The 19,942-nt window shown below is 44.1% G+C and overlaps 1 protein-coding gene across 4 annotated transcripts in view; it reads right to left on the bottom strand.

Moving 5' to 3' along the window:
• The window catches only part of LOC119171892 (kin of IRRE-like protein 2), a 309,161-nt gene that overhangs the window by 17,332 nt on the left and 271,887 nt on the right, over positions 1-19,942 (bottom strand). For 3 of the 4 annotated variants that reach the window (XM_037422764.2, XM_037422767.2, XM_075892093.1), the window contains 4 exons: positions 18,990-19,174; positions 11,370-11,560; positions 8,507-8,642; positions 7,463-7,576 (listed from right to left, as the gene is read on the bottom strand). In XM_037422764.2, the coding sequence (XP_037278661.2) occupies positions 7,463-7,576; positions 8,507-8,642; positions 11,370-11,560; positions 18,990-19,174 (626 nt within the window). Of the gene's footprint in view, positions 1-2,821; positions 3,040-7,462; positions 7,577-8,506; positions 8,643-11,369; positions 11,561-18,989; positions 19,175-19,942 lie in introns of those variants that run through there. The other variant, XM_037422766.2, reaches the window with a different exon arrangement.

Below are 19,942 nucleotides of genomic sequence, written 5' to 3'. Positions count from 1 at the left end.
AATTGAAGCAAGAACGAAAAACGTCTGTATTTTTTTTCATCACTACAAGAGGGAATACCTTATACCTTTACGATTTCCGGTCTTGCTTTTTTGTTTGTTTTCTGTGGCAGTTCCATCAGCCCTGAGTGCGCTTCCAGCATATGCGCAACTATGAATTCGATTCACAGCGTAAGCCTCTCCGAGTTATGCACTAGGCGTCATTTGCAGAATTGCATTGCTGCATATCTTGAGCGCGTACTTTGATGCCAAAACATACAATCCGTGCTCGAAAATTGCATATTGAACGTTACGGCTGTCTTTTTTTATTATCTGCGCGCCAGCGCGCAAACGGAAGCGACACCCAGGATCGCCGTCGAGGATGATATTACCAGCTCCGTTTCCTACGCATGGGGAGATTTCGTTTTCACAGAGATTGCTCCGGCATACACGCGTGTCAGCGTAATACCACGACTAGCACAATCGGCGACGCGTCGGACTGGAACTTACATACTTGGATTGAACTCCTTGTAGATCGGCGTGGCGGTGACGGTATTAAAGTGAGTATTGCCGCGCAGCGACCCGTCACACTGCGAGAGCAGTGTGCGCTAGCAATCACGTATGCGCATTTCATTCACTCAGCCGAGAATGCGCTACTGAGACGAAGAGCGGCAGCAATAGGAGCAAGGAATAGCTTAGTTTAAAAATGTCCCAGCGAACGTCCAAATATAGAAGTGGGTCTGACAAAAGAAAAATGGAGGCATGGCAATCGCGGCTCCTTAAAAATGTGCCCTCAAGGTGCTCTGCAAACGCTCATTGGATATTCAAGTTATTTCTTATCGACAACGACCAAAGTCGTTTGTATCTATGGTATTGCTTCCTTGTAATAATCAAATTGTTTTTGAGGGTATTACGCACGAAGATCAAGATATGATAATGAGGCACACGACAGTGGAGAACTCCGGATCACTTGCGGCCACGCGGCGTTCTTTAACATGCGCCTGGCCCGCAGTCCTCGAATTTTTAAACACGAAAGTGTTTTATTCCGTGGCACACGAAGGCTCCGCTGACGTACGTCTGTCCCGGAAGTGACGTTGAAACATATATACGAATGAAAAATCAGAAGGCAAACTTCTGCTGCGCGGAAGTAGAACCAGAAACTTCCAGATTCTCAGCGCGCGGCGCTAACCCCTACGCCACAATGCGTACTTTGTCTGGAGTGCTAACGGCAAACCATTTATATACACCATACACCGTTTGGCAGTTTTCCGAGCTTCGAAACTTTTGTCCGTTTTGTCAGTGGCGAAATGTAACCACGTTGTTGCGGTCTACGAGCTATCAAAGTCGCCACCTCAGAGAAGGGCCACCCCTACAGTCCCACGGAGCATAATCTGACCTGCGCGCGCACTTACCAGACTCGTAATTCTGGAGAGGACGAAGGTCACTTCGCAAGCGGCCACGGCCGCGTTTAGAAAAGGAGCGCGCTGCTGACACACGACGCAGAACGTGCGTACTTTTTCTTTAAGGTGCGTGCTGCAAGTTTTGAGCTACTTGCTGTTTCTAACGTGACTTTTGAAATTCGTTGCTATTGCTGAAACAACGCCCAATAAACGCTAAACTTAACATCTGTTAAGACACGTTTCACTTTCGTGTTACACCGATTTCTATATAAGTACATCAGCCACGTTTCTTTTTTTTTTCACATTAGGCTCGTTTAGAAATGTGATTATCATCGTCAGTGTTCGAACTCACGCCACTGTGCTCAACAATGCAACGCATTAATCGTTAAGCCACGCGGCGGGCATGTTCCCTGCGCTTAAAGCCTGAAATGCTTTAAAAACCTCACGGGTCATCTGCTTCCTGTGACAAAGAGTTAACGTTAGTATCACTGTAGACTGCTGTTGCCATGCAAGGTGACATTGGGAATTTGTTCGAGTAATTTAGAGCGTAGCAGCTGCCCTCTTCCTTCTATTTTGCTTTATGTTTTCACAACACTGCCTCCCGTGCAAATGCAAATCTCATTTAAAATCAGCCTTCGAAAGTAGAGCTCATTTCATATTTGCACTGTACGAATCGCATTCGCCTACGGCTAACTGGTAATCACTGCATACGATATGCGCGATACGTTGAAAACGGAATCGCACTGGCCAAAGCAACTTTATCTGCTGACATTAATCTGCAGCAGTGCTGCTTCCTAGATTTAATTCGAGTTTTGTCGGATAAATTCTATTTATTTTTTTAACTTTTTCTATCATTGTAGATGTGCCAGCCTACAATTTTCCCAGTGATATTAGTCATTGTATCTTCAGAATTGTTAAGCACTTTGAGAAAGACTAATCACGATCGACAATAACTACGCGAGAACAAAACTTTAAGATATGTTCACCTGCACAAGCCCAGTATAGTTCATTTTTTTGGAGCAAGGATTCAAAGCACAGTCAGAACATGCCTGCCAGTTTTCATGCGCCGTGAAGGAATAAAAACCAGCCCACAATGAAGCCAAGGATGGTTTGATGGACATTATTTGTACGGTTTAAAATGCGTTGCAGTAGTTGCCTTAATGCAGCTAAAACAGTACAGGTAACGTTTCTTATGCTTTACCTGGCTTCGCTACCTGTTGGTTTTCATTATGGTTGCGTCAACACTAAAACGAACCCACAAAACTCTATCCTTTGTGCATAATTAGCGATACAGTCACTCTCGCGCTCTCCACAACTTTCTATGGGAAATTTTAATGAAGGAACTACAATTACTATACGCTTTCAATCGACTATACAAGCTAAATGACCAATTCAGGAGAGAAAAAAAAACTACACTATTAGCTGCGTGAATACCAACGCACCAGTTATTAATCACGTATATTTTATTTCACATATCATAGTCCCACGAAAAACTTATCTACAACACTTATGTCGCTTCGTTCAACAGCATTTCTGTCGTTTTCTCCTTACTGTGTCATCGTCCTTCCCATGCCGTCTTCGTATTGAAATGAACACGTGTTCCAGTTTATTCAAAAATGGCTCCATGTATTTACACTTGTGTCGTATTAAACAGTAATGGTACCTGTATTCAAAAATGCAGAATTAGTACAACAAAATCGAGCAGCCTCCACTTGGTGCACAATGCTCAAGAGACAACGGAGCTGGTGAGTACCTAGGTGGTCCAGTCTGTTACAGGTTTCTTATGTTCAATGAATTCTCTTTTTTATTCTTCTGTGTGCTCTAAGTTTCTTTAAGATTTCTTTTTTTTTTGCCTTCGTTTCTTTCCGAACTCTCAACTTTGTTTTCTTTTTCTGAGTCCGTGTACTTTTCTACATCTTCTCGTTTTATCTTTCGCTTCCTCTCTATCTCGCCCTCTATATTTCTTACTTTCTCTTACTTTCCCATTCTTTCTCTCACACTATATTTCTCTCTTTCTTCGATTCTTACTCATTCTCTTATTTTGCTTAATGCCTTTCATTCGTTCAACTTATCTTTTTTTTCTATGCCCTGCTTCCTAGCTCCTCCTTTCTCTCCTCTCCGCCTCACTTCCATTTTTCACCCCGTTGCTATACTATACTACACAATACTAACTATATTATACTCTACTATACTGTACTATACTATACTCTACTATGCTGTACTATACCATATAAACTATACTACACTATACTATACTACTGCAAATGAGTTCAGAGGAAACCCGCAAAGGTGGCGGAAGGTTCAAGAAAGGGAAGAAAGACGACCACCCGTTTGTAGGACGAAGCCAAAAGGAAATCTGTACAGATTTCTCGGAAAGCAAACCTTCTTAGTTGCCGAAAAATTTGTCCTAGCCCGGGGCTCGAACCCGGGACCTTAACCTTGTGGCTTCGTGCTACAAACGGGTGGTTGTTTTCTTCGCCTGTCTTATACTATACTATACTATGAAAAGCCTGTAAACAGGGGTTCTGTCGAGCTGACATTTTGACAAGCGAACTCGTTTTCCTCAAGGCTAGTATAGAAGCGTCTTCAATCGAAGACAAGTCCGCTTGCCCGAACGTCGGCCCGGCACAACCCCTGTTTACGGATTTTTCATCACAAGCTTTCTTTTTTCCTTCATACCGTTTTCTCCGATTAGTGCTATGCTATACTACGCTATACGAAGCTACGCTCTGCTAGCGAAGCCGGATAGCCGAATGAATAAAGGTACCGACAACCAGTTTTTATGGTGCCTTTTTTTTTCAGCTCAGCGATAAACTTACCTATGAGAGCATCTAATCGCAGAAACGCAACGCGAAATAACAGCGTAAAACATTTGTAAACATACTTCTTGCGTCTACGGCGAGTATGAAGTCGCAAATACAAACGACAACTCATGCTGCAAACAGTGAGCAGGACTGCGGTTTATGTTCGACTTCGGTGGTTCGCTGCGCGTCTGTGCACCCACCGCGCATGTGCGGGTCTCGGTAAGTTCCACTCGCTACCGCGGAGGCAGGGCCGCTTCTCACCATTCAAACTCACTTTGCCTCGTAAGCAGGACACAACCAGGCAGGGATAGATAACAATATACGTGCTGCAATTTTCAGACTCGATTATCGCGCGCATGACAGCGTCAGACTACGGCACCACGTACAGCAAAACGATTGACTGTATATTTGGAGCTTCAGGTCTTTTCATCTACACACTTGATCATGCCCTGGTTAAATGCTAGATGTGCCAAGAAAACTAGACGAAAAATGTCCAATTTTCTGGCTATCAAGAACTATAGGAGGTTATTACTTTTAAACATCATTTAACCACATCGGTTTTTGCATTTAAACAATATTCGAAATTTAAGTTACACTCACACCGCGAAAACGGTGCTGAAATGTGTTACTACATTTCAAAGTCTTTTCGTTTCTGCCAGTAATCTAATGACACGTTCTGACAAGTTGTCTGTCCCTTTACCACGCACGCCTTCAGTTGGTGGGTACACGTATTCGAATCTCGTCTCGCGCAGAAATTTTTCTGCCCCAGCATTCTTTTCTTTACCTTTATTCCTCATTCCTCTTTCTTTAACGAAATGACCGTCGACTGTATGAACTTAGTAAATACTTTAAAACAAGACATCTTGCCATGCAAGCAAAGTCAGACCAATGCAAAGCTCAATGTTGTGTTACCACAAGAGAAACACAATTCTTTTGCGGTTCTTTTGCGAGTGCATGTGTTTTGCTTGGACAGGTGAAAAAGCTAGCGATTGCTTGAGTGCAGAAACCAAACGTTTAGCCTAAAAGGTTAAAGCTAAGTAAGTTGAACTTCCCCCGATTAAGTTAGTAAAATTCATGCTGAAGTTTCGTGTTTACACAAAATACAAGTCATAAATAGCATGATCTCATGCTTTGTTTCAATCTTATTGTATTTTTGTCTAAGACAGACAACGGCCCGTGACCCCCATCATGAAGGTCAATGAAGAATATAGAGGTACCGCTAATTTTAGCCTACAAAGAAAATATAAGCATGAACGTCTCAATAAAATACCACATGAAAAGATGAAGCATCATTCTTTTATTATTGTTTACACATATCAGGACCACATTTTTACTCCCTATAGTGCTTTATTGTACTTTTGGTTGATTGTATGCTTGTTTAGCTTTCTTTGCATTTTGTTTCTTTTTATCCCTTTAACACAGGTAAACCATTCGCTCACACTATGGTCAACTATTTGCAAGGCACAGAGCAGCTACTTTTTCTGTCTTTCATTTTTCACTTTCACAGGTTTTTTCAAAATTTTTAATCATTTTCAAGCCATTACCGAAACTGTGCATTACTCATTACCAATTTGTTCATACCCATGCACTCCCCTCAGTTCTAACAAATAAGTCAAACTTTGAATCTCCTAAGTCTCTAGGACCAACGCTACTAGGAAGCTCCGCATGCTTGCCCGCCAATGCTCGACGACACATTGAAATTAGCCTCTTTTTATGCATGCAAGAGTACGCTCCCTTGATCGTACGTTAAGCTTACGGCTTTCAACAAGACTCCGACGACGTGATGCTACTCTTCTGTGCAGACTATAGCTGGGCGTCGCGTTTACCGTGTGTGCGCGTACCGACATAGGGATGGCCGACGCGACCGCTTGCGTACACTGTGGAGATAAAGAGACAATTCCACACACCCTCTGCGACTGCCCGGAATATAAAATACAAAGTCAATATCTTTCTAGTACACTCAACAAGTTAGATGACCAGCCACTGCACACAGAAAGTATATTACGCCATCCACTAGACTCGTCATCACAGAGCGCCATGCAAGCGCAATTGGGCTTCTTGTGAACTACTGATGTGTGTGAAGGACTCTGAGTGGATTGATTTTGTGTGTGCGTTTGTGTCTGTGTTTTATTTTAAATGCAAAGCATTTCTTACCGAACTTAGGCAACTTTGAGCGTCTCTGTTTATATATATATATATATATATATATATATATATATATATATATATATATATATATATATATATGTATATATATACCCCCTTCTGTTTACGTGCTCTCGTGGTCATCCCCTTAACTTGGCGTGAAGCAAAATAAGCATGCGAGGGTAAAATAGTTTGACGAAGATGACGCTCTGCTCAAACAATCAATAATATGACAATTCCGTCGCGTAAGTCATCAAACACGTCCTGTAGGACAGTCGCACATACCTATGGGCTGGTATGTGCCGCTGGTATGCGGGTAGGAGCCAGAGGTGATAGACACTTAGTATCTACCCAGGAAGTACGACAACACACATGGGCAATTTTAGCGCGTGAGCGTTAAGCAACACCCTACATTAGTGGCGTCGACCCAAAAAAGGCATAAAATAAATATCAGTGTTAAGAAAAACCTGACAACGACATAGTTGTGCAAGTGCGAACAACTGGTTATATAAACATCTGCAACTCTTCAACATATGTCTGCGCGTGCAACACTTGTACATATTATTAGTGTCATTTCATGATGTGTCGCTCAATAAAAAAAATGCATCATGGTCACCTTCTTTCAGCATGCTTCGCATAATGTCGATTTCCAGGTACGTGGTATTTGCCGAATTTTCTTGTTCTTATTTATTTTTTATCTCTCTGTGTGTCCCTTTCAGCCCCCTATTCTCCAAACCCAGCGCAAGACAGCGTACCAGATCCTAGCATCTGGGTAATCTCCCTGCTTTTATTTTTTTCTCCTCTCTCTCTCTCTCTCTTTCTTTCAAACTTCAAATATTCTGATTGCATTGAAGAGGTTTCCCATTGATAGATAATGCCACATAACAGTATCCCTGAATGAAAATAGAATCTTGATTGCTCAGGGCTATTTGAGTTCAGAAAATGACAACCACGAATGAGTGCCTTTTTCTTGTAGGAGAAATAGGAATGAAATAAAAAAGGTTTTTTTTTCACGAAAATATCGCATACATAGCTCAATATGCGTTGTCCTAACACTTGATAACAGCGTATACTGTCAGCGCTGATAGCATATATTGGTTGCTGGTTTCAATCTTTAAAACGTACAGCGATACTCACGTCTGAAGCACATCTTTTCTGACCTAACGAGGTACACAAAGAGAGTGAGGAAGACTATCAGGAAGACGACGCCACCCACAGCAATAGCAATGACCAACGTCATTGCCAGTGGTTCTGAAAAAAATGAAAGAGAGATTCATTGATTAGAAAATACTGCAACGAATTCTATAGGGTTTATTTTCAAAAAAATGTGCGTATAAATATCAACGTAAAAATGAATTATTTGTTCATTGCATATGCAAACACAATGGAGTGATGCATAACCCAGCCCAATCGTGATATGGGTACATAGTCCTGCACGAATGTGCAGTTTTATGCCACACTGAAAGCCCTTGCCTTTGCATCAGCCAGGAAACTCACAGGTAAACGATATTTTGTTTAGTGTAAGCACTTCCTTTCTTGTGAAGCACTATCTACAACAAGCTAATGCTGAAGTTTATCATAAGGAGACGTTTTACATGAACCAATCATGATAATAAAACTGATGGTCATACGATGCATCTCCACTACAATATGGTCTACGTTTATATGCGAACAACACAATATACGATATTCAATTCTTTCAACATTTCTATGTGCAATGTCAGTGAAATATATGCATATAACTGTTGAACACCAACTGCATGTTTAGTCTAGTTGATAGTTTCTTTAAGTTATTGATGTTGTTCTCCACCGCAAACCCATGCTATCATTGTGAGGAACCTCAAAGTGGAGGGCTCCGGAAGTTTGGAACACCTGAGGTTTTTCAAACATGGACTTCATTCAACTTTATGTAGACTAACCTAACACTAAATTTAATGTGGAAGAGAAATTAATGCTTTCCTTAACTCTCTATTCGCAAGCGCTGTAACACAAGTTATTTATAAAGACATCAACCTTTACGAGCCTTTTTTTGAAAAGCTACGCACATGGATAAGAGGCGTATGTTATGGCCTTGCGCACTTAATTTGAACTGTTACCCTATGCTTTCCAAGGTCTATGGAGTGTCAAAGTACGAGGCATAGGTCCTACATTCATTACTTTTAAAAGGAAAAGCATACGCACCCTTCACTTCTAGTGACACCGTGTACGACGCCTTGCCCTTCCCGTTGTCCACATACAGCGTGAACTTTCGGGAATCGTCACTCTCGACCTTCTGAATGAGCAGGCGAGACTCATAACAATCCTTCAGCTCTTCGTCCTGTAACCCAAAGAAAGATGCACGCATAAGCAACGAATACAGCCAATGTGGCATCGCCAGAAACAAACAAAGTCTGCGCACAGCATTGACATTTTGGTCAAATAGAGTTTCATTCAGATTGTGTAAGCGTACCTGTGTATGCCTAATGTCACAGGTGCACATATTAAATTATGCGGAGGCGGTATTTTGAGCTTTCTATCAGCATCGCCAGTACCGAAAGTATCCACGCTCGCTACACATTCACACCACGTTTCTTCCGTGTAATGCGAAAGATCGATGTTTGTGCGACAGTCTTTACAGAAACTTTGTTGGCGAATTCAAATGCATTCTAATGACTTCGTAAAAAGCAAAGGCAGCATGGAGACAGTTACAGTGCCACATCCCCGCATTTTGATGTCAAATAGTAACGATTTGGAACATAACCCATTGGAAGAGCAATAAACAAAATAAATCCTGTAGGCCTTACGTTCTCGGTGGAAAGTATGGCGTCTAAAGTGAACAGAATTTTCCTGTCACCTTGTTTCTGCGTCTTTCACACTCCTTTCCCTCGGCATCATCCGTACGCTAAGCCGCACGTAGCGACGAAAGGAAAACAGTGTTGCTGAAAGCTTATGGGAAGGAGATGGTGCAGTCAGCACATCGGAGAGGGCGTGAGCAGGCTAGGCTATACTGTTCCCATATTAACAAACAGATGTTTTTCAAGCAGTAAGTCAGCAACTATGACCTACGGGATGCAAGGGTTTACTAGTAGTGCCACTTTTTAGCCTTTCTAAAGGTTCTTTTTCGGCATTAGACACTTTTTAAGATGTCTGTACTCATGCAACATTACCCGCTCGACTGAAACCCTTATTAGCACACCAACGCTTTTACCGTTTATGATAATATTAATTAAAAACCTGGGTTAAAAATTCCTACAGTGTACACTAGTTTTTATAACAGCAATATTAGGAACAAGAATAATAGTGACTGAATAGAAAAGCAATTCATCCTTGTTTTCGTATGTTAGCACTGCCTGAGTTGGTGAATAAACATAGTGTCCGCCTTAAGCTAGCTTCTTATGAGCTCTTCGAAGCAGCTCATTTTGGCTCCAGAAGTCAGTGTTTTGATTTTCCCTCTTATCGTATAGATGACTATGAGGAATCATGAAAAAGTGCATACAGCTACATAAGTTCAAGGCTTCTCAGCGCCATTTGTTATTGCGAAAAAATAAAAACGCACGTTACGCCCAAAAATGCGCGTAACAAGAATACACATTCGCTTTTTTGTTCTCACTTTCTTTCCAAAAGTCAACAGAACAGATTTTAATCTCTTGCCTTCTACTCGGCCTGCTTTTTCAAAAGACCAGTGCACCGATGAATTATTCATGTCCAGTGCAGAAACTGTATGGCTGACTTCGGCTTGCCATTCAGCAGAACGCGAACAAGCTGAGAGTTTCACGTATCTCACCCTTAGCCTCGCCGCTAGTTTAAAATATTCGGACGAAACAATAAAGCTATTCACAAGGGCAGCAAGTGTAAGCACTCTAGCGGAAAATGAAGAAGGCCTGAGCTCACTTGAGCACGGCTATACGCAATGGTCAAATAAGGGATGTTCAACTGATAACAAAATTTATCAAGGTGTGCTATCAAACGGAAACAAATTCTTAATTCTTGAGGAAACTTCAATCAATATTGATTCTGTGCAGCATCCTGTGATGACAAGACCACACGTTTTTATTGGTAGATATGTGGGGTTTAGCGTCCCGAAACCACCATATAATTATGAGAGACGCCATAGAGGAGGGTTCCGGAAATTTCGACCACCTGGGGCTCTTTAACGTGCACTCAAATCTGAGCACACGGGCCCACAGTATTTCCGCCTCCATCGGAAATGCAGCCGCTGCAACCAGGATTCGATACCGTGACCTGCGCCCCGCCGCGGCGGTCTTGTGGCCAAGGCACTCGGCTGCTGACCCACAAGCCGCGGGATCGAAGCCTAGCTGCGCACATGCGCAAATGCTCACATGCTCCCAGATTCGCACATGCTCGTGTGTTAAATGCACAAAAATAATGAACCCGCTGTTGCAAATTGCTAAGATAGTTAAATTCAATGCAAATGAGCTGAAAAAACTTGCTTCCGTTAGATAATACATTTACCGATTTCCGGTTATGTAAATCTGTAAAATTTTAGAAAAATTTAGTTATTGGTAATCTTGATCATTCACCTAATTGTCTGGTAGCGGCAGTCACACGTCGGTGTTCATGTACCTCGGTGTACTGCATAGCTTAACCCCGTGTTTCGCACACTCCAATGTGGATCTCACAGGACATGTAGAAAGAAGTGCGCGGTTAAGAACACCTCCGCCACTTGCTGTGACGATTCCAGCTACTCAGAATCTTTCAGCTAACTAGAAGAAATAATTTTAATAATTATATTGATATGTAATTCACCCTTATCTTAAGTCAAATTACTGCCTGATGTCATCTGTATTCAGTAAACTGTTAACTTCAGCTATAACCATCGATTAATATTTTTTAAAGGTTTTTCATTATTATTTGCAAAATGCAAAGCAAGTGTTCAACGGGATAGTCGCGAGAGAAAAAAATAACATAGTCGCACAATGCTAGTGCAAATAAAACCCTGTTTCTCTACCGTGAAGCAAGCGCAAGTTTAATGAATCGAGCAAACGTATACAGCGAGATACGGCAGCCAATTGCGACGACGTTGTGAAAGAAAGCAGCGTCTTACCGACAACAGGGGCTCTGCGACGAAGCGTCCGAGGGCACTGCCCGTCTTGAGCTTGTAGGAGCCCCAGCCCCAGAAGGTGTCCACAGGTTTGGGGTCGGCGCAGAACACGACCGTGATCGCCGCGTCCTCTTCCTTGCTGGCGGCCACCACGGGGCGTGTCTTCATGCTTTCCACCATTATCTGTGGAGGACCTGCGAAAGGGGTGACGAAGAACACAAGACGACGCGTATGGGATACAACGTGAGAAATAAGACACGCACTCTTCTTAGTGTTTACTGCCCCATATTTATTGATTTTCGCTATTGGCACTCTCAGCTGATAACGTAGCAGATTGCACGCAAATTACTTCCGCTTCTACAATCGACGAAGCTCGATGTAAACGCTATCTGCATGTTTTCATCTCTCTGTTCTCTCGTTTTCAATTTAATGCACTTCGTTATCAGTAATTCGCGAACCGTTAGTAACAACAGAGAGAATAGCGTTCAGCAGTGAAATTGCCAACATGAAATTGTTGTCTTATCTAGCCCTGTTTCAGAAAGGGGTCATTAGACTACACTGATGCTTCAGTTTATTACATGCGCGTTCAAACTTGTTCCCTTGATATCACGTTTTTTGTCTTTGTTTAGCCCGTGCGAAACGCCAGAAAGTATTGTCGCACGTCTTAGGTGTCCATCGCATCCAGCTTATTTAATTGTTAGTAAAACAGAATTGTTCGTCCTTATTTTTACTGTAACATTAGATAGTTATAGTTTAGCGTCAGCGTGATAGCGTAGGTTAAGGGAATGGCGTTACCGTGCAGCAAACGTCCACTGTGGGCAGCATCTTATAGTTTAACGGGATAGCATTTACGTGGTTTACGTGCCCCACCTGGGACGATGGCGCTACATATCGGATGGATAATAAGTTAAAGACAGTGAAAAGGTAAAGAAAACGAGAATTTTTGCTTATGTCACCGCTCGAAGCATTGTTAGAAGTTTCTTTTACTAATAATAAAAGCGAATAAATATGAACCAGGCGCCAAACACGAAAAAAATGAGTTGCTGATTTGTTTACATCGATCTTGTGGTTAGGTCTAGACGCGTTCGAAATGGGAAGCTATCTCAAAAATTACGCCAACTTACTCGTAATACTCGGTCATCGAAGCTAACTGAAGGCAAGCGAAGCCACTTTGAACATGCAGTTGTTTGCTGCGAACAAGGGGAATCTTTCAACAACTACGCTAAAATCACTTCGAGGCGGGCGCCCGAGAGCACCGCCATGTTTACGTACACTACGTACACCTGCGCTACCACGGTAACGTGAAATCTGAAAAATACCGCGCGTACGGGAAGCGGCACGTGTGACGTACGTATCTGCGCATGCACACTTCGATTCCGGTATCACGGTACACCCGGTAACCCGGTAAGCCCGGTATACTATAACTCTCTATTATGTATACCGTTGTAGATAGCCACGAATGCAAGAAAATACCAAGATATGACTAGTCTGACAGTCTTCGTTCAGCTCAACACCATACTGCAATCACGGTCGCTTCATTTAGAGATTGTTATTTAACAAAAGTTGTGAGTGACTTTCTATTGCCTACCTAGTAATATTGAGCTATTTTATTCTTCTCCCCAAAGTACCGCATCACTTCTAGTACCGCAGACATATTCATACACAATATTCAAGTGGACGCCTTCTTGACAGTCGGCAGCTGCAAGAAACATAAGTCTCAGTGACAGCAGTGGTGCGAATCACGCATGCTTTCCCACTGAAGTCGGTAGGCACCATGCTGCACGGAATTACACGACAAAAAAATACTTGCGATAAGCCACTACCTCTAGGGGAGCCGCGCACAGAACGACGAAAATAGAATGCCCGCCGAGCGCGCCTCGTTTGGTGCAGCTGATGCACGGGGAAGCGAATGGCATCGGAGCGTGCGTCGACGCCTACTACACCGAGCCGCACGTTCTATATGCAAAGTATATGCTACAAGGCCAGCAGACGCTCCTGCAAAGTGCTCGTTTCTCGTTCCGTGTTTTCCGAAACGAGAAACGAAAACACGGCAGAAATGTTTCGATAGGCAATGACCCTTAGTGTGATCGATGAAACCGCGCGGGAGGCTTCCAGACAGCAGTTGCAGAATCGTAGTAGGTCATCCCAAGGCACCGTCTCCATTCGCTGTATAATTCGCGAGGCAATTTTCTTTCTCTGTTCCATCAATTGTGATTATGATTCGTCTGCATTCGATCCACTTCGGCCGTGAATAACACATACACGGACCTGTGTACGTTTTTAGGCAAGCCTGAAGGACACAATAAATGTGCCTCTAACGACTTAAACGTGGTGAATATCAGTATCTGTTATGCTTGCCTTAACCTAAAGTACAACACTCAAAGCTTAGCACTCAAACTAAAGTGCAGCACTCAAATTAAAGTACACATTTACTGAAGTAACGTTAAACTAGTTTTCTCTGCAGTATCCACTGCTATCGCCTTTAACCTCCGTCAGGCACTACCACCAACCTACTGACCGACTGCGAGTCTCCCCACTAATAATGATGAGAACATAATCTTTGAACCACTACACCTTTTTTTTCAATAAACAGCTATCCACAAGCGTAATCTGGGTGCGACGACCACACTTCAGCAATATACACATGAGTAAAACCACTGTATATCTACAATTCAGCGCCTATGTGCCAGACAAGTACACCTAAAAGCGCCGGCAATTTAAATATGTATGCGAGAACACACGGTATATTCTCGCGTTTAAGCCATCCCTGTATGGGACGCATTCATAGCTACAACCCGCAAAGGGGAGAAAAAAGTCACAGTTTCGCCAAAAGGGCGAAGCAATGAATGTGATAGCACCATATTCGAACGTTTTACGAAGCTAGGCTAGCATTTTTAGGAGCAATAATAATTGTAGTAAACATGCGCTTGCTAAGTAACTAAGTTTCCTGCGGCGTGGCCACAGTAGATGACCACAACAAGGCTCGGGCGTAGTGAAGGCGTTGATGAGGAGCACCCCCCGCGGGTAGCACATGCTGGTACTAAGGGCTATACGTCAAGTGTCACCGCTGGTGGCAGTTTGTTATGTGTAGAGCGCATGTATTGTGAACGGCCGCTGCAGGTACACTTTTGCCACCGTTATTTCGTGTTGAGAGCGCAGTCCGTAAAAGCTGCCGCCTGCTGTGAACGTAGAGCCGCGAGATAGTCGTTACTGCGATAGCGCGGCAACCATAATTGTCCCCCCCCTCCCCCTGTTCGCTCACAAGATAAGAGCGCCCGCAGACGACCCCGGCCGGAAAGGCGATGTTAACTCCGCAGAAACAGGAGGCTAGCCACCCCCCCATATATATATATATATATATATATATATACATATGGCAAAAACCGGCCCAGACTTTCCATTCGCGCTAGTGTTATCAAGCTTGAAGCAAGTTTGGAGCTGGTTATCCTTCTTTGTTTATCTTCGGTTTTTTGTCTTTCCTTGCTCTTCTCTTCTTGCTTACTCTCTTTTCTGTTTTGTTCTTGTTTTTTGTAAGCTCATATTCATATCTATTTTTTTCTATTTGCTCTTTTATGCCTCTATTTCTTGCTTGTTTTTTTTTCTTCCAATTTTTTATACGTACTGTGTGTTGTCGTGTCTCCTAATACATAGTAGCAATATCCGCTCTTAATAAAGTTAAACCTACATATAACGAACCTACATATAACGAACCTACATATAACGAATTCCTCGATATAACGAATTTTTTCCATTCCCCGCCGCTGCTCCACAAAAGCACGTGTATTTGCCACCTCTATGTAACAAAGTAACAGTGGGAGACAATCTTGCTGTAACGAATTTTTCCACACGAACAATTTAGAAATTTTACTCCGCATTTTGGCAGGAGCATGCATGTCTCGCGACTTCCCCGCCGCTGACGAAGCGCGAAGCGGCGGCGCGCCCGGCGCACCAGGCGAGAGCGATCGCTCGTTGTTGGGCGCGATGCGTGCCTGCACCCCACGTGCCGGCGTGCGCGGGTGTGTGCCCCCCCCCCCCCTTCACACCAAAATAAAAGAAGAAAACTACTTTTTCTCGTTGGCAGTGGCGCGCTTTTAGTCAGCGTCGATGGTATATTGCCACCAGTTAGGTGGCAGCAGGGTCCCATCATCACCCTTCATCCCTCTTTCTTTCCCCTTTCCCTTATCCCCAGTGTAGAGTAGCAGGCTAGAGCGAACTAGCTCAGGCCGACCTCTCTGCCTTCTAATAAATTCTCACTCTCTCTTAGTCAGCGTCACATATGCGGGGCCGCGCTGCACATGGAAGGCGCTTTACCGACTACTTTTCCGCGGTGTCCGTGTCGTTCGCTCTTCGTTTTCGACGCCGTGAGCGCGTGCATAGTTTCATTGCGCGCATGGTGCGTCCCCCGACGACGTTCAGCTTTGCTTTTTTTATTATTGCTATAGCAACTATATGGACAGTCTCGGCTGGTTTCTTGCCGTCGCCATACACACACACACACACACACACACACATTATATATATATATATATATATATATATATATATATATATATATATATATATATATATATATATATATATCCTCCAGAAAAAAAGCCACCCACGCACGGCGCCCAGTTCGTCACGATGCGTCGACGCGCGCTTATCTCCCACGCGTACTTTGCCCCACGAATGGAGGGGGGGGGGAGGGGTGAACGTGTTAGATGCTTTTTCGCGCGCGCTTATCCTTCAGTGAAGAGAATCGTGCGCCTTCGACTTTGACCGGAACGATTGTGTTTAGTTGCCGGGCGCGCAAAGATCACTTCGTTCGCAGGACAGGCGTCGTTTGCGAAAAGAATGCGCTTTTCAAACGCAGCAAAGTAACAACTGGGGCACATGGTTGGTTCGCACTCATACCTGTACCCGTGATTACGTTTCGTGCCTCGTTTTTCTTTACAGCACGTTAAGTGTCGAGCAGTAAATGTTGTTAGTTCGCTCTCGTCCTGTGTATGTTGTTTTCGTGCGTCATTTGTGCGTGAGCAGCGCGCTGCCCGTTCCAATCTGCTTGCCGTTCTCAGCGTCAATTCCAAGTTGTTGCTTTCGCATTGCTTCGCCCTTGCAGCGAAACTGGGACTTCTGTTAATTTCGGACAACCATGTCGTCAACCCCGAGGGGATGTCTGATTAGGAGCTGGTGGAAACTCTCCGGGACCACGGTGATGACAGATATTCGGAAGTCGACTCGTCACGCGCTTCCGTCTTGCGCCACGAGTTCGCAGGCTGGTAGATTTCGCGATTAGCTGATTAGTTCTGGCAACAACGCGACGGCGCATTGAATGGATTGCAATGAATGCGATAGCAAAAAAATGTAATGTTATAAGAATGAAGGCTTGGCAGCCAACTTGTTTTGATCCGATATTGCAGAGCTCCTACAAAACGCTTGTGTGAGCAAATACGGCCGCTCCAGGGAAAAGTGCTCTTTCCACACAGCCCCTTCACGTTGAAACCGCAGTGATACTCGCCGAAATAGCAAGCGCGCCAGCGATCGCGACCACCCTTATGCCTAGTTCACACTGAAACATCCGCTTTCTACAGCGACCGAAATTTCCCTGCCGCCGAAACGCAGCGTCGTTCGCACTGGACGCGCCCGGCGCCGCCGAATATGCCATCCACTACGGGGCGAACGCGGGATGAATGCGCTGTCACCCGGTTTTTGTCGCGGCTCGCAAACGCTACTACGCTATCCGGTGGTGTATACTTCGACGATTCTCGTACGCAAGAAGCAAGAAAAGACAGTACTGCTTACTTTGCTGGCAAGTGGCTGTCTTGTAATGCACAAAGAGCAGAAAAAACACCGACGCCGCTGGCGTCGGTGGGTTCGTTTTGCGGAGACTGACATGTGGAGAATAGGCATTATTAAGAAGTCCGCACTAGAGATCTATCGAGCTTTTAAGCAGGAAATTGCCAAGGAAAGGATCTATAATAATACTCGGGGTAGTTCTCTACTGTTTGAGGCCAGGACGGGAGTACTGCGAACCAAGACATATCGGGCCAAATACGAAGGGGTAGACACAATGTACAGTGCGTGTGGAGAGGAAGAAGAGACTGCCGAACACTTGATAATGTTCTGTAAAGGGCTTCACCCTATAGTTCAGGATGATGGCGCAGAGTTTTTCAAAACACTGGGGTTTAAGCACCGGGAGGGCAAAATAGACTTTAAGCGGGTAGACTTGACTAGAAGGAGGTTATCTGATTGGTGGCTAAAGTCAAGGCACGGGTGAAAATTAAACTCTTCACTGCAAAGTACGAATCCTCAAACTCACTTAGTAAAAAAAAATCTAGTTTTTGGTTCATTAAGTATTACGGCTTGGTGGCGCTAGCCACCGCCCGATCTAAAGGGTACAGCCATATCCATCCATTCATCCATCCATCCATCCATGCACTGCAAGACCACAACAAGCTCGGTCACGCCAACAGCAAGCGCGGTCACCTCTTTCACGAAATACGGAGACGAAGTAAGCACAGTGTAGGTTACACTCCCGTTGGTTTCAGCATTCAGTTACGTGCACTGCGGCATAACAAGTGAGTAGGGCTTGGCCGCCATTTTTCAAAATTCCTTGACTAGCGCTCCTATTGGTCCGCGGTGACCAATTCGGCGGCAGACGCCGCAAAAATCGGTCCGAGAGCGATCGGCGCGGAGAGGGCCCTTTCGGCGGATCTCGCCGCCTCCGAACCGGATTCGAAGCACTTTGGGCGGCCGGGATGCTCAGTGTGAACGCGGCCTTAAAATACAAGTTCATTGTTACTACTCGAGCGATTCCCCTCCCCTCTCCCCACGTTGTTTCATGCTCGTTCAAGACGGATGGTTTACTTTTTGTTCGAACGATGGCAGTGCGACGGCAGTTCTAAAACGCGGGAGATGTTATGCACTTTCCAGACGATGGGGATGGGCCGACTTCAGCAGCGCTCTGCTTCAGCAGCGCTAGCGCGCTTTTACCCGCTCGCGAAAGTTACGATGCGCGGGGGCATGTTATTAATTTCGACTTGTTACGGGACATGGCAGCGACGGCAAAAGCCTACCGAGAGCATCCATACAATTTCTATCGCAACAATAACGCAGTTTTATTTTTTTACTGTAAAATGAGTGTTTTGGTTAACTCTGCCTTCAGTCCCCTTTTTGTTTAATTTGCGCGTTTATTCTCCGAATTTTCTTACCAAACCTGTATATAACAGAATCCTATTTATAACAAACTTTTTCGAGAATCTATCAATTTTGTTATATCCAGGTTTAAAGGTATCATCATCAAGACGCTTGAAGAACGAGAGCAAGAAGAGTACTCCTCGACGCGAGCGAGCACTCGATATGCTACAGCTGACTGTGTTATGTCGGGTTTTGCCTGCGTTACACCAGGCAACGAGGACAGCATACGACAACATACGACAGCCTTACTCCCCTCGAGTGCTCCGAATTTCAAGGGTTCCCGCGCAATTCCGCGAAGCTAGCTTCTCTGCACTGAAGTGAACGCTTGCCGGGAAACACACTCGGAGCACAAGCCGTGCAACGAGTTAGCCCCAGATTTCGTGTATAATTTACGCTTATTGTAACACGACAAACCACGGTAGGCGTTGGGCGTGAAGGTCGCACCTCGGATATCGATGCGCACTTCTGGCGACTGGACGCGATAGGGCTGGTTCTTGACAACGTTGCTCGCCTCGCAGCGGTAGACGCCTTGGTGGCTGTAGCTGACGTTGGCAACCATGAGCGTCGCGTTGCGACCACGGATGTTCCACACATTGGGGTCTCTTCCGTTTTGTTGTAGCCACGTGATCCTGCGATGAAGAAAAGACAATTGTCACAACTAACCGGTACATGTAACTGCACATTTCTCGTATTTTGCGCAGAATTTCTCTCTGCAAAGATAACTGTTGTAGTTAAAAGTGGGGCAAATGACAGACAATTTACAGACAATTTTTTTTTTAAAGAAGACTAAGGCACGTCTTTGCATTATGCGTGGAGATTATGTTTGTTTGAATATTTGTATCTTTAGAACATTTTTACTGGGTTACATTTGTTTACATTCACGTACAGGGACTGAGTGCTTGAGAGCTCGTCCTTGTGTCTACTTGCCTTTGTTTGCACTTCTTTTGTTCGCGACTTTATGATGTCAAATAAAGAAGAATCGATGAGTAGCCATCGCCACCCACAGACATCAGTCTTTATTAATGTACATTAAAAAATAATGCCTTTTCTAAAAAGCAGTTTCTTTAGAAGTATTAACAACGTACGCTGAAAGAAATTACGCTGTACGTTTGTAGTCTTAGTGTACTGTGTAACAGCTGGTCGAAAATGGCTAGTGTCAAAATCACGCTCAGCATGCTTGATTTTATGCAGCTGGCGTACAATATTCAGTCTCCGTATCTCGGTTTTTCGAAAAACTCAGCTGCCCAGTAAGCGAATCAGCTCCGAGCTGAAGTAGTGAATATACGTTAAATAACACACACATGTTTCCTGCTTCACGTCACGTTCGTCAATTGAGACATACTTATTGCGGAAACAGATTTGAATGTCTTCAGAGTTGAAATAAAGCCGATAAAAAA

The sequence above is a fragment of the Rhipicephalus microplus genome, chromosome 4 (genome assembly GCF_043290135.1).
Source record: "Rhipicephalus microplus isolate Deutch F79 chromosome 4, USDA_Rmic, whole genome shotgun sequence".
Lineage (NCBI taxonomy): Eukaryota > Metazoa > Arthropoda > Arachnida > Ixodida > Ixodidae > Rhipicephalus > Rhipicephalus microplus.
The sequence above is the reverse complement of the archived record's forward strand: the minus strand, read 5'-3'. Positions and strand labels throughout refer to the sequence as shown.